Source organism: Ostrinia nubilalis, chromosome 9 (genome assembly GCF_963855985.1).
Source record: "Ostrinia nubilalis chromosome 9, ilOstNubi1.1, whole genome shotgun sequence".
Lineage (NCBI taxonomy): Eukaryota > Metazoa > Arthropoda > Insecta > Lepidoptera > Crambidae > Ostrinia > Ostrinia nubilalis.
Window position 1 is genome coordinate 1,085,049 of NC_087096.1, and position 14,707 is coordinate 1,099,755.

Here is a 14,707-nt window from a genome sequence, read left to right on the forward strand (position 1 = left end):
TTGCTCTGAGTTGCAAAGTCGTTTTGGTTTATCAACATTAGCAATATAAGGTCTTACAATGTGCGCCATATTAATATAACTAACCCATACATCCAATGTAAACATATCTAAAAGTGAGGTATTATGTACTGCTAACTCTTGGAAAGAATCACTGACTGTCACCAAAAGAGGAGTTTTAGTTCTTTTCCATTTGTTACTTCGACAGAGGTTGGCAAGTCTCTCAATGGAGTGAATAATTGGATTAGCAGTCAGAGATCTATTTTTTAAGTAATATTTATAGCCGAGATATCTTCTACGAACGTGCAATGGTTGTAGTGATAATTCGCTCTCCATAACATGGATTGGCGTACTTTTAATAAAACCACCTACGATTCTCATTGCTGTGTTTTGCACTGAAATCAATTTATTTAAGTGAGCTTTGGAGGAATCATCATACAAGAAACAGCCATAGTCCATTCGGCTGCGGACAGTAGCTATATAGATATTTCTTAAATGTTTCTGATGTATACCCCACCCAGATCCTGCTAAAACTTTAAAAATATTCAGGAATTTTAAACATTTCTCTTTTAATTCATTTAAATGTTTGCCCCATCTAAGGGCACGATCTAACCAGAGGCCCAAGTATTTAACCTGTTGAACTATTTCTATTGAAGTATTATTAATTTTAAGATCCACGCATCCTCTAAAAGGTCCTTTTTTAAAAATGCAGAGTTTACTTTTCGCTGATGAAACCTCTAGGCCTAACTTTAATACTAAACTTGAAAATAAATTTAATGCAGATTGCAGTTCAACTAAACCCTGACTTATCATTTTACTTGATACATATAAAACGAAGTCGTCTGCATATTGTGTAATTCTTACGTTTTTGATTTGTTTGCAAATATCTATAGTAGCTATGTTAAAAAGTAACGGGGATAGCGGGTCACCCTGAGCTAGGCCACTACCACAATATCTAGTTACATTTGTATTATCTATTTGGATATTTATATGTCTTTCCTGCAAAAAATTCCAGATATATTTGCATATTTTGGATCCTACATTGAGACTATTTAATATATTCATTAATGCTGTGAGATCAACGTTATTGTAAGCATTGTCAATATCTATAAAACATCCTAGTGTGGCTTGGTTGTTTGCAAACCCTATTTGTATGTCCGTAATTAATTGAGTGAGATTGTCTAAAGATGATTTTGTTTTCCTAAACCCATAAGTGAATTCTGAGAATGCAAATTTTTTTTCCAGATACCATTCTATTCTTTTATTGATTATAGAGTGAAAGATTTTACATACACAAGATATAAGAGAAATTGGGCGCAGCGATGAAATGGAGTTAGGGTTCCGACCTGGTTTTGGAATTGGAACTATCTTTATGTCTCGCCACTGTGATGGAACAAAACCTGTGTTTAAAAACAAATTATACAAATTTAATAAATGCAGTTTTCCATTTTGAGGCATATTTTTAATCATTGAGAAAGAAATGTTATCGTGACCAGGGGCAGTATCCTTTGATTTTACACATCCTTCTAGCTCATGTAAAGCTATAGGCGTCTCAATTATCATATTATTGGAATCAAAAGTTTGAGTAGGAGGTGTTACATAATCGGGACATAACTTTCTTAGAAGTTTACAAGCCTTGTCATCATCTACTTGAACTTGTGCTGAATATCTACCCTTAAACCATTTCATTTTAGCCCAAGTTTCACTTGAAGAAGATTGTTCACTAATTGAGTTACAAAATTGATGCCAACTTTTTCTTTCAGCTATTCGTATGAGCCGTTGAGATTCATGGACTTTCTCTAATAACAATGTGTGATTATCAGGTGTCGGGTTGCGTCTAAACATTGCAAGGGCGCGTCTACGTACAGCAACTGATTTCGATAATTCTGCGTTCCAAAAAGCTTTAGGGGTAAATTTGGTTTCTGGGCTTTGACAGATTTTAATACATGGTATAAATAAATCTGCTGCACCATTAATAATATTAAGAAAATTATCGTATGCTAATTGAGGGTCATCTGGGATAGCCAGGTTTGAAAATGATTGTTCTAAATGATTTTTGTACGAGAGCCAATCAGCTTTTTTAAAATTTCTTTTTTCCCTTAAAAATGTATTGATTAATAATTTTGATGACATTTTAATGATTAAATGATCACTACCTAACGACTCATTGGTAACATTCCAATTGAAATCTAAAAATAAATCTGAAGACATTAATGAAATATCTGGCGCTGATTCACGTAGTGATCCCTCCACCATTTGTAATCGTGTTGAAGAGCCATTATTTAAAATAATTAGGTTACTATTTAAAACGGAATCTAATATTTGTTTGCCCCTCGAATCTGTTTTATTCGACCAATTTGTATGGTGACCATTAAAATCCCCCAAAATAACAGACTTTACGCTACATAAATTAAATATGTAGTCCCAATCGGACTGGGTAGTACGTATATTATTAGGACAATATATAGGGTCCTTCTAAATCAGCTACGTTCCGTTTAATGGGAGCATGTATACGTCACACTGAATACGTTCCCAAAGTTTGAGCCAAAAATTCAGGCTAGTTTCCGAGATAATTAAGGAAACAACTTCATTTCTTATCAACCCAATACAACACCCTGTTCAGCTGATTCACTACTACACTGACAAAAATCCGCACGCACACGAGCTTACGTAATGGCCGCCATTGCGCTTGTGCTGCCGTTGGGCCACTGGCCGCGAACACAAGAGTGCCGCCGGACGACGGACCGGGCGCCACACAAGCTATTCTAGGGCTACTACTAGTTATTTAAGGAATTAAATTAAGCAGAAAATTAAAGTTTATTTATTTTTGGTAACATAAAAAAATCTTATGTGGTAAGTACTTATTTAGTGGCCTTAATGGAATGATGTTTATTCAAAAGTTCGTTAAAATACTTTTGCGCTTGTAAAAATCTTTTATTTCAAACGTAGCAACGAAACGAAGCAAAAAAGTTAGTTGCCGAAATCAATGACTTATTTTTATGCCATACACAAATGGGATAGTTACCATGACTATGAAATTTAGAATTACGGTTATTATTACGATAAAGCAGGCACATTTTTCATGTTAATTTTAATCGCTTAATATCCCCTTAGCAAATTAAATAAAAATGTGATTCGTAATTGACTCGATCATAGCAGAAACTAAACGCTATCGAATTATCTACCTGTGATTATCGGCAGTCTTTAGTATTCCGAAGTAAATCCCAACTAATATTATAAATGCGAAAGTAACTCTGTCTGTCTGTCTGTCTGTTACGCTTTCCCGCTTAAACCTCGCAACCGATTTTGATGAAATTTGGCATAGAGATAGTTTGAGTCCCGGGAAAGAACATAGGATAGTTTTTATCCCGGTTTTTGAAACAGGGACGCGCGTGATAAAGTTTTTCTGTGACAGACAAAATTCCACGCGGGCGAAGCCGCGGGCGGAAAGCTAGTAAGTAAATAATTGTTCCCAACTATCAATTTTAAACTGAAATAATAATCATTAAAATCATCGTAGAAACAAAAAAAAATTATAAAAGTAAATAATGATAGTTTTATTATTATTATTAAGATTAGAAAGAATTTTGGAGTTGACATCCTTATTTATGCGTGGCGGAGTCGGTGGTATCAAAGACAGCCGTCCCTCACAATAGCCACCAATAGCCGACCGCGCTAGTGTTGTAAGAACCTCGAGTCTTTAAAGTCTTTATTTTGAGACTTGAGTTTATTTTTAAGACTAGGACTCGTTAGTCACATGAATAAGGGAATAATTGAGTCTTCCGAGTCCTTTCGAGTATTTTAAGTTCTTTGAGCTAGACTGAATCATGACATGAACTTGAGTTGGTGTATAGGCAATAATGAGTGATTTCATATCATCATCCGTATGTTATATCCTAATTGAAAATAAAATAAATCGCACAATACAAATGTAATATCAATAAAATTGCATTAAACGCAAATAATCGAATCAGAAGTATCCATCTAAAGACTGACGATTTTCGTGATCAAAAAGTTAAAACGGTCCAATAAAATAATAAACACACAGTCTTAATTCATAGCTATTTTATTTTCTTCAAACTTTTAATAAGTAAGATTCCAAGACTCGAGTGTCGTATCGTACAACACTAGCCGGCGCGCAGCAAACGAACTTTTAGACACGTGCCGCCGCCTTTAGACACGTGCCGCCGGCCGCCGGCTAGCGCAATGTACACTCACCAAAATAAAATTAAGAAATGCAACAAACTTTTTTTTACTATTCAAATTAAAATTGTGTTTATTGTTAAATCACAGGATAATAAGATAGGTCATAAATAAATACCAAGTTGGAACGGAAATGATTCGGAAATTTTATTTAACTAATTAATTAGGTACCTACCTACCTAATCTACTTTTCTATTGTAATAGAAATGATGACATTAACGATTAATTTAAGAATGGACTTTGATTTAGGATAAATGGAATATCAATACAAACAAATTGAAGAGTTTTATTTGCTTCAATAGTCTAATTTAATGTTTCTAAATAATTGACTAGGCCATTGAATTACCTTCACAAAACAATAAGTTCGATTAATTTTTAATTATTATCTGTTATAGGATATTTTACCATGAAATACACAACACCATAATTTAGATTCGAATCAATTGAAATCGAAAGCAAGCAGATAAAATAATAAACAAATAAGTTTCTTTTTTGTCGTCGACTGTACGCTTATGCCAACTTTTCGGCTCTTGCTTTGGCGGCGTCGGCGTCTTTGTGTCAACAAAAGGCGTGCGGCTTGTCGGCATTTGTCGGCGCGTGCGCTTTGATTTAATTCAGTTTTTGATTAGCTTTCTTGTGTGAAGGTGCGTTTTGTAGTGCTCGTGAAGTGAACTATGACGCACAGATGCACAAATGCAAATAAATTTACTAAGACGCGCCTTAAAAATCATGGCCTTTGCTGGTTGATTTTTCGATGGTATCGTGAGTCCGTTTTACTGTGATTAACATAAGATAATAAGGATAGACAACGATATGAGAGTAGGCCTGTAACATTAAAGTGATAGCTCGCCCAATCAGTCGATCAGCTAATCGGCTATCAGCTGTGACGACTGCTGTGAGTTGTTATGACGTGAGTGTAAACAACAAAAAAGTGTGCAGTGGTAGTGAGCGTTGTGTGTGTTGTGTCTCGTGTTCCTGTGCAGAATGAATACACTACAGCTTTGTTGTGTGAGTAAAAAATACAGCATGTTCCATTATGTAAGACGAAATGAATTTTTATTTTTGTTAGAAAATGTAACTTTGTAAAATCATTATAAAACACATACTCAAATTTGGTGAACTTGTTCAGTGTACCGTATAGATGCCCCCATTAAAAGGAATGTAGCTAGTTTAGAAGGACCCTGTATACCAATAATGGATTCAATGTTACAGTTGTAGATTTTAACTTTAACGACCTCAAAGTGTAAATTTGGATGTATAAATTGTATGTTTTCTGATTTTATTGACTTGTGTATCATAATTGCGACTCCGCCGTATGGCAAGTCCCTATCTCGTCTATAAATATTATAATTTTTAATTTTTAATTCATACTCTTCCTCTAGCCACGTCTCAGTGATAACAGCAACGTGAATTTTTTCCTGGATCAACAACTGCTTAAATGAACTTAACTTATTTTTAATACTACGAGCATTCCATTGGTAAATATTTAAAAAAGAATTTTTTGTGACGTATCTATCCATTAAAGAGAGAGGAAAACTGCTTAACACAGGTTAATTCGGAAAAACTCTCAACTAAATATGCTAGAATCCAATCTTTTGCAAGAGAAATCGAACACTTAATTTTTTCCTCTAAATTACATTTTCTCAAAAAAATAATGTCTTTTATCTTTGCAATTAAAGTACTAAAACTGATTAATTTCCTGGTATTTTCTTGTTCATCCATTTCCGATCCACACGGCGAACCTTCATCGACAGAGATATTGCTGGATATCGCAGCTGATTCCTTTATTTCGCAACTATCGCGCGGCTGTTGTTTCTTTTGTTTACGTTTCGGCGTGCGGGCGGCTATATCTGCATACGTATTTTTGTTCTGCGACTCGGGCGTAGACACGTGCGCTTGCGCCGCGGCCGGCGGCGGCGGGGTGAATGAGGCCGGTTCGACGTAGCATTCAGCTAATATATCGTATCTCGTATTGTGACTTGTATTAGGTGTAGCTATATGGATAGGTGTGTGCTCCGAGACCTTTTGTATATTTTGTTGTCTTGGACTTGGTGGAACGTACATAGATAAGGCTTTTTTGTACGTGACTTTATATTCTGACATTAATTCCCGTACCTTTTTTTCCTTTATGTATATAGGGCAAGTTTTAGACAAAGCCATGTGTTTGCCCCCACAATTGGAACACAAATAAGTGGTGCTGTCACAGTTATCATGGTGCTGCGCACATTTAGGGCATATAACTTTATTAGCGGGACACAGTTTTTTATTATGTCCAAAGCGCCAGCATTTTGAACATTGTGTAACGGGAAATACATATGTGTCAACTTTTATTCGAAGATCGCAGAGATAAATAAACTGCGGCAAAATGGGCCCAACGAAACCAATCCTTACAGATTCGCATGGTAGCCAGCCACTATCGTTTCTTCGATTAAGCCGTTTAACTGAAAAAATGTCTACTGAACTATGCAAATATTTCTTCAGTTCATCCTCATTTAGCTCCAAGTCGATATCTTTTATTATGCCATATGTGACTCCAACTTCCCATGTTTTTTGGCATTTCCATCCCCTTTCTTTTAAAGCTTCACAATTTATGAAATATTCTGCACATTTTTCTGATCTAAAATTTATTAGCATTTTATATGGGTTAACGTATTTAATTTTCATAATACCCGTTAGATTATTCTCTTTCATGATTTTAGCCATCGTAAACTGTTTTGGTAATTTTTCCATGCTCATAACACTTATTTGTATGTCTTCTAACAATCTTTTCTTTTTGGATTTTTGGTTCACAGTTTGCCACTCTTCTTCGTCCTCCATAATTTGTTCTTCTCTTCTTCTTTTGTTCAAATATACGTCTCCCGTCTCCATATCCACATTTATCTCAACATTTCCATCGTAACTTAATTGTGTAAGGTCCTCATCGATTTTTTCCATATTTTCGTTCAAAGTTATGTCATTACTGCACTCACTATAGTCGCCTGCGACTTCATGCGAATCTGAGTTATCCGTCATCACTCATAAGGTGCATATCGCAAGCGATGTCGCTAGCAATGCGTAGATGCGTTAACGAGCGAGGTGATAACAAAACGAATATTCGATAACCGCGTACACTCACAGCGAGGACTGGGACCGAACTGATGTGCATTACTTGTAAGTATAGGTACAATAATGTAGTTTTAACTGTGAATATTGTGATCTAAATATAACTATGAAAGAATAATAATAATATAAATTTTTAAGCATTTAGTTATCAACTGTATTAAGTTGGTAACTAAAGTATTTTATTACATACCTACAACAAAATATTTAGGTCACATCAGCCAGCTTTTCCCTTTCATAAACACCTATTTGTTGATGTCACTTATTACCAAAGCCAGTGTTTAAAAAGTGAAATAGAAAATGGACGTATCACAATCAACTTCGGAATTTATAAATTTTCAAAATGCTTTGGGTGTGATTTCTGTTCTCAATTGGACCGCGTGCCTATATCCTGAAGAAGCAAATGTTATAGGTAGGTTCTAGCTTAATCGAAATTAAGTTATAGTTATAAGGAATATTTTAATTGGCGACATTGATATGTATTAATTTAATTTTACATTGACATTTTCTTAATTATTTGACATACTATTGAATCCTGTAATTTTTGCACGTCTGCGAGCAGACTAAACACATGATCCTATTTAATATTGTCACCCTGTATTACTGTGTTTTTGGCAAATAAACGTTTTGAATTTGAATTTGAATTTATCTAAATAAAATCATCCAAAAACTAACAATACTTCCATGGTTCATTGCAAATGTTGGAAAATAGAATCATTAATAAGTACCGGGTTACTCTAGAACTACAGAATCTAACGTTTTCTGATTTATTTTTAAGAAAAATAACCACTAAACGTTGACAGACAATTGAATTACAAAAGTTCCGGAAAATTTTACAGATTACTTAAAGAAAAAAGTAGATACCTAGTTACTTTAATTTTGAAGGCTTTATGGACACAGGTACATAATAAAAGAATAATGAGCCAATTGCATCGACAATGCATGTAGTAGGAAATCAAAAATATTAATACCCGTGGCGACCACGGGCTGGAAAACGTAGCGTGGGCAGGCCTCCTACTAGGTGGACCGACGATCTGGTAAAGGTCGCGGGAAGAGCCTGGATGCGGGCAGCGCAGGACCGTTCATTGTGGAAAACCTTGGGGGAGGCCTTTGTCCAGCAGTGGACGTCATTTGGCTGAAACGAACGAACGAACGAATACCCAATTGTTCAACAGATGGAGCGACATTCGATTTCATAATAGTCGGTGCGGGTTCAGCCGGCTGCGTGCTGGCAAACCGGCTCACGGAAGACCCCGGTGTATCTGTGCTGCTGGTAGAAGCTGGTGGAGATCCTCCAATTGAGTCTAATGTAATTATAATATCATTACCTATAATAATGCATCCGATTGTAACTTTATCCCACGGCCTAAGACCCCGTGGAGGATTTTTGGTCAACCAAATTAAGTTAAGGTCGGCTATTTTAACTTTTACAGATACCGGCATTATTTCCTTTCGGCTTTGGATCCCGAAATGACTGGAACTACACTACTAAGCAATGCACCGGCAACAATTGTCACATCAATGATGAAGATCATTTTCCACGAGGCAAAATGTTAGGTGGATCAAGCAGTCTCAACCTCATGTTCTACGTGCGAGGAGACCCACACGATTATAATACTTGGGCTCGTATTGCCAAAGATCAAAGTTGGAACTACACCAATGTTTTACCTTATTTCATCAAAAGTGAGAGAATGACTAACCTTGACATTTTAAACTCTCCCACTGGAATTTTTCATGGTGCTAATGGATATTTAGGTGTGACTAAACTAAATAATATAATATTTTAAACGTCGGGAGGGTAAATATTATTTACCGTTAAAATAGATATTGTTGCAATAAATCCCGTAAAGTGATAATTTTAAACTAAATAATAGCCAAACAAGAAATTATTTGAAATCATTTGAAGAACTTGGATACAAAACTGTGCTAGATACCAATGGAAATTACACTCTAGGATTTACGGAATCACAAGTTACCGCAGCTGATGGTATTCGGCAAAGCACCGCTAATGCATTTCTGTCACCAGCTAAGAGTCGACCTAATTTATATGTTCTCAGACATCATTTGGTTACTAAAATTAATTTCCGAAAACTAGCTGCTGTAAACATTAATGTAATAAATAATAGGGGAGAAACCATGACACTAAACGCAAAAAAATAAATAATTTTGTCGGGCGGAGCAATTAACACTCCACAACTGTTAATGCTCTCAGGCATTGGTCCAAAAGAACACCTAACAAGTTTAGGAATAAAAGTTGTATCCAATCTTCCAGTAGGAGAAAATTTACAAGATCATAAAGTTGTGGCATTGTACCACACAACAGGCTCTGCACCGGCTCCCATACCTGTGAACCCTCATGAATACCCTGATATCGCAATAAACGGTTACGTCTCATTTGTGAAGCCTCAATGTAACCTTGTTGGTGTTCAAATAAATAAATAAATAAATAAATAAAAATCAAATCAACCCAGACTATCAAGTCACAGTCGCCATTGCAATCCGGGTGATACTATCTTGTGCTATTTTATTTACATTTGATGAGAAAATTTGCCAATCACTTTATGATAGGAGCAAGAACAAAGAAACTACTTTGAGTCTATTGGCACCACTTCAGCCTAAATCAAGAGGGCGACTACTGTTAAAGAGCACTAACCCTGAAGAATATCCATTTATCTACACAGAGACATATTCAGATGAAAGAGATCTTGAAGATGTTGTCCGGTACCTGGAAGATTATTCGCGAGTGATTAACACAACGTATTTTAAGAGTGTTGAAGCAAAATTCTTAGAGTTGGAAAAGTGCGGGGACTTTCCAGTCGGGTCTAAGGCTTACTGGCGTTGTCACGCTCGGTGCCTGGTGACCACGCTGTACCACCAAGTGGGCACGTGCGCCATGGGCTCCGTGGTGGACAGCCGGCTGCGCGTGCGCGGCGTGGAGAGGCTGCGCGTGGTGGACGCCAGCGTCATGCCCACCATCACCAGCGGCAACACCAACGCGCCCACCATCATGATCGCCGAGAAAGCCGCTGACATGATCAAGGAGGACAATACCATCCAAAACGAACCTTAATACATAATGTGTGATGTACAGTTTAATGAACTATAGAGGTTTTTGCTTTTCTTTGCGTTCTAACTGCTTATCGTAGGTACCCATAAAAAAACAATTAATAAATTAAAATAATGACTTCTATTTTTTGTATTCCTATTGTTAGTTAGGTAGGCACTTTAGCATTTTTGTAGTAAAAAAATATCGAACCTACTTCTAAAGCTTAAAGTCTAACATTGAAAAACAGTGTTTACTTGCTTGTATCTATGGTATAAAATATTATGTTACGGTAAATGTGATAAATGTGAAAATTATGAATAATCGCCGGTTATTATGAATAATTACCTCATGATTTGGTAAATGTGATTAATGTGAGATCATTATTTTATGTGTGTATAAAACTAAATAGGCGGCAACTAACTAAAAAGGGCCACCCCGCCGCACCTTAACCTATCTTTCACTTTAAACTAAAACAATGTGCTGTAGACATTATGGCAAAGTAATGTTACGCAAGAAACAGTCCAAACTCATTTTGCCAAATTATATTAATATATGATATCAAAACGTTCAAAATGTGAGGCTGTACCTACACGAGCCGGTGTTCTCTTTTATGATATTTGTTATTATTAAGGTTACATTATGAAAATAATCACTGATTAATGTGATCAATTTATCACTTTTACCTCGCCTGTCGGTAATTATTCGTAATTTTTAATTTATCTCATTAACCGTAACATATACAAGATTATCATAATGTTAATTAAAATAGTTCTGTCAAAAATCCACTTGAATAAACAATTATTTTCTATAAAAGAAATTAAACTAACTATTAACATTGTATTCTATTCTGTGTACCGGCAGACGTATCGTAAAATGGAGGTAGTTAACGCCCTTACACAGGCCGCCAGCATACAGAATGCATTGAGGGTATTATCAGTACTCAATCTGACCGCCTATCGATACCCCGAGCAAGCTAATATTAAAGGTAAGGTAGCTAAGTAAGAAGTAACCTCTGACAAGAACTCCACATTTTAAATTAATCACAAAATTAAATGTAGGTATAAATTGATACAATTTTGTATCCCAAGTGAATTTATCAACATAATTTTCTGTATTTCAACCACCAGATGGGGCTGTGTTCGACTTCATCGTGGTGGGCGCGGGCTCGGCGGGCTGCGTGCTGGCCAACAGGCTCAGCGAGGACCCGAGGGTGACGGTGCTGCTGGTGGAAGCCGGCGGGGACCCACCTCTAGAGTCCAACGTAATGCCCAACTTTTTGAATTCATTTGCTTACTACAAAAGTCAAATTTCCTCAATTCATTTAAATTGAGTACCTCATTTGAATCTCCACTTATTACAAGTTACATAAGTATTTACTCCCATTTCTTTAAAAAAATTCTACTTCTAAATTTATACAATTATCTAATTTGTTTGTTCTTATTTGATCATTTTGTATGAACCGTTTAATCAATTTAATTAAAACTTAACTTTCAGCTCCCGGCTCTGAGCATTTATGGAGTTGGATCTCACACCGACTGGAACTATACAACTCCTCAGTGCCCCGTATTTAAGTGTCATGATAACAATGTAGAAAAATTGTCAAAAGGGAAAATGTTAGGTGGCTCGAGCAGTTCTAACTACATGAAATACGTACGCGGAGACCCGCATGATTTCAATACATGGGCTCGCATCACGAATGACGACAGCTGGAGTTACGACAACATTTTGCCTTACTTCATCAAAAGTGAGAGAATGGACACTACTGCTATTTTAAAATCTCCCACCGGCAAGTTTCATGGAACTAAAGGGTATATGGGTGTGACAAAAACAAATAATTTTAGCAACGCAAAAAAATACTTAAACGCTCTTCAAGAACTTGGGTACAAAACTGTATTTGACACCAATGGTAATTACACATTAGGATTTGCGGAGCCGCAGTACACTATCGCTGATGATATACGTCAAAGCACAGCGAACGCTTTTTTGTCACCAATAAAAAATCGACCTAATCTTTATGTTCTCAAAAACCATTTGGCAACAAAGATCAATTTCGAAAACCAAGTGGCTGTTAGTGTGAATGTAAAAAATGACGAAGGAGTAACAATGATATTAAAGGCATCAAAAGAAATAATACTGTCAGGCGGAGCAATCAACAGTCCTCAACTACTAATGCTTTCAGGAATTGGCCCAAAAGAGCACCTTCAAGGTTTTGGAATAAACGTCGTTTCTGATCTTCCTGTGGGAAAAAACTTACAAGATCACAAATTCATTATTTTATTTCACTTAACTGGGCCTGCACCCATTTCAAATGAATACCATAAAGTAAATATAAATGGCTTTGTGGCATTGAATAAAAATCAGTCCTACCCAGATTATCAAGCAGCAATAGCTACTGGCGGTTCAGAAACAGTAATTTCTGGATGCGCATTTTCATTTGAAAGCGATATTTGTCAAAATTTTTACAACAAAAGCAAAGATAGAGAAGTAATGTTGACTAGAATTATCCCTATTCAGCCTAAATCTAGAGGAGAGATTCTATTGAATAGTACCGATCCAGACGAATATCCAATTATCTACACAGCGCCCTATACGGATGAAAGTGACCTAGAAGATGTAGTATCATTTTTGGAGGATTACACTCGTTTGATAAACACAACGTACTTCAAGAGTGTTGGAGCGGAGCTCTTAGAGCTGGAGAAGTGTCTTAGGTATCCAGCTGGTAGTAGAGATTATTGGCGCTGTTACGTTCGTTGTTTGGTAACCACACAATTCCACCAAGTGGGCACGTGCGCCATGGGCCCCGTGGTGGACAGCCGGCTGCGCGTGCGCGGCGTGGAGAGGCTGCGCGTGGTGGACGCCAGCGTCATGCCCACCATCACCAGCGGCAACACCAACGCGCCCACCATCATGATCGCCGAGAAAGCAGCCGATATTATTAAGGAAGACAATAACTTGAAAATGTAAAAAATACATTTTTTTTTTCTAAATCTATAAGTTATTTCATATAATTTGTCATTTACTGTTCAGAATGAAGTTAAGCATCGGTTAAATTATGTATTAATGGTTTGAAAACATGTTTACTTGGAGATTAATAAATTAGCAATGGAAATGATATGGTAAAAAATGTGAGGCACGAACAGGGCCAAGAAGTAATGACCTCTGTTGATGGAGATATTAAATGAAGATGCATTACACAAATCGATTTTGAACTATGTACTGATAATGTCTCTTCAATCTTGCATAGGGTTTTGAGTTTGATTGCCGATGAATAAAATATTATAAAAAACGATTTCCAAGGCCTAGACTATCTTATAAATATCGTGATGAATATTTCTAGACCTTTGTATCTTTATAAATATCGTGGCTTATGAGGAGGTGTTTTAATTATCTTGCTTTTTTTAATTATTTTTTTAATTGCCTTGTTAATGTTATGGGAATAGGATTGTTATTGTTTTTGCCTTTGTGATGTCCAAAATTAATCAATTTTGTTTCATTATTTTTTTCTAAACATGAATTCCCAAACAAGATTTTTAGGAATAATATATTCTGTTTAACTTACATGTCGTATAATATATTATGCTATAATCTCATAGCTTCAAAGACTCAGATCTGAGCCTTTCCCTGGGGATTATGCGGGAACATATTGTGTAAAGTAGCCGGGAACTTTTTATCAAGCCCCTTTGCGAAGAGGTGAAGCAAACGGATTATGGCGTAGCGAGAACGGCTGTACTTCACACCGTTCCTATTTATTTTTATTCTTTTAATGCCATAATATAACTTAGGGCGAACTTGCATGCCATAAGAAGACATATCAAAAACTTTCAGACTTAATAGCTTTTGATATCGACTTCTCGCGCATATTTTGCTATAGACTATTTGAAAATACTTTTTAATATTCTCTCATTAGAATAATATAATCAATCAAAATCAGCGTATGTACCTAAGAGTCAGGTAAGGGAGAAATAACCGAACATCAGGCCTCTCTAACTTAGCCAGCGCAGCATAGAAAGCGTAGACCAAATCATCAATTTTCTAATGATGAATAAAAGAAAGCGTGCTCTAACAGAATACATGATGACGATGGTGACGATCCTAGCAATAAAAAATCTACCGGGCAGTAATCTACTGAAGACATTGGCTAAAGCCAGCTACTGTACGTTATCTTCTTTTTCGTCGCTACTCTCTTGGCAGAGTGCTCGTCATCATTACACCTGCCCCATTAGACAAATGGCAAAACTTGACAGTTGTACTCAATGTCAAAAGACCTTAGCTTCGGGCGTTTTTTTTTTTGTATCGAGTTACATCGCTCTGTAAATGGATTCGATTTTAGATTCGTTCAAAAAGTTCCACCTGTCTAGACCT

General features: G+C 36.3%; 2 protein-coding genes across 2 annotated transcripts; both read left to right on the forward strand.

Annotated features, from left to right (window-relative positions):
* The first annotated feature begins 8,189 nt into the window (after window positions 1-8,189).
* LOC135074762 (4-pyridoxate dehydrogenase-like) lies at window positions 8,190-10,432 on the forward strand. Its single transcript, XM_063969145.1, is given in 5 exon segments — window positions 8,190-8,199; window positions 8,421-8,608; window positions 8,733-8,833; window positions 9,426-9,717; window positions 9,914-10,432. Coding segments are annotated over 5 exon segments (1,047 nt in total). The 3' UTR covers window positions 10,370-10,432.
* A 664-nt stretch (window positions 10,433-11,096) lies between these two features.
* LOC135074356 (ecdysone oxidase-like) lies at window positions 11,097-13,810 on the forward strand. The gene is made up of 3 exons (XM_063968614.1): window positions 11,097-11,330; window positions 11,473-11,606; window positions 11,840-13,810. The coding sequence occupies exons 1-3, from the start codon at window positions 11,099-11,101 to the stop codon at window positions 13,307-13,309; spliced, it is 1,836 nt and encodes a 611-aa protein (XP_063824684.1). The 5' UTR covers window positions 11,097-11,098; the 3' UTR covers window positions 13,310-13,810.
* Window positions 13,811-14,707: the final 897 nt, after the last annotated feature.

Coding starts and splice junctions, on each gene's coding strand:
- LOC135074356 (XM_063968614.1), top strand. CDS start 11,099: ATGTTAATTAAAATAGTTCTGTCAAAAATCCACTTGAATAAACAATTA. Junction 11,331..11,472: donor CGAGCAAGCTAATATTAAAG/GTAAGGTAGCTA, acceptor TTCAACCACCAG/ATGGGGCTGTGTTCGACTTC. Junction 11,607..11,839: donor ACCCACCTCTAGAGTCCAAC/GTAATGCCCAAC, acceptor CTTAACTTTCAG/CTCCCGGCTCTGAGCATTTA.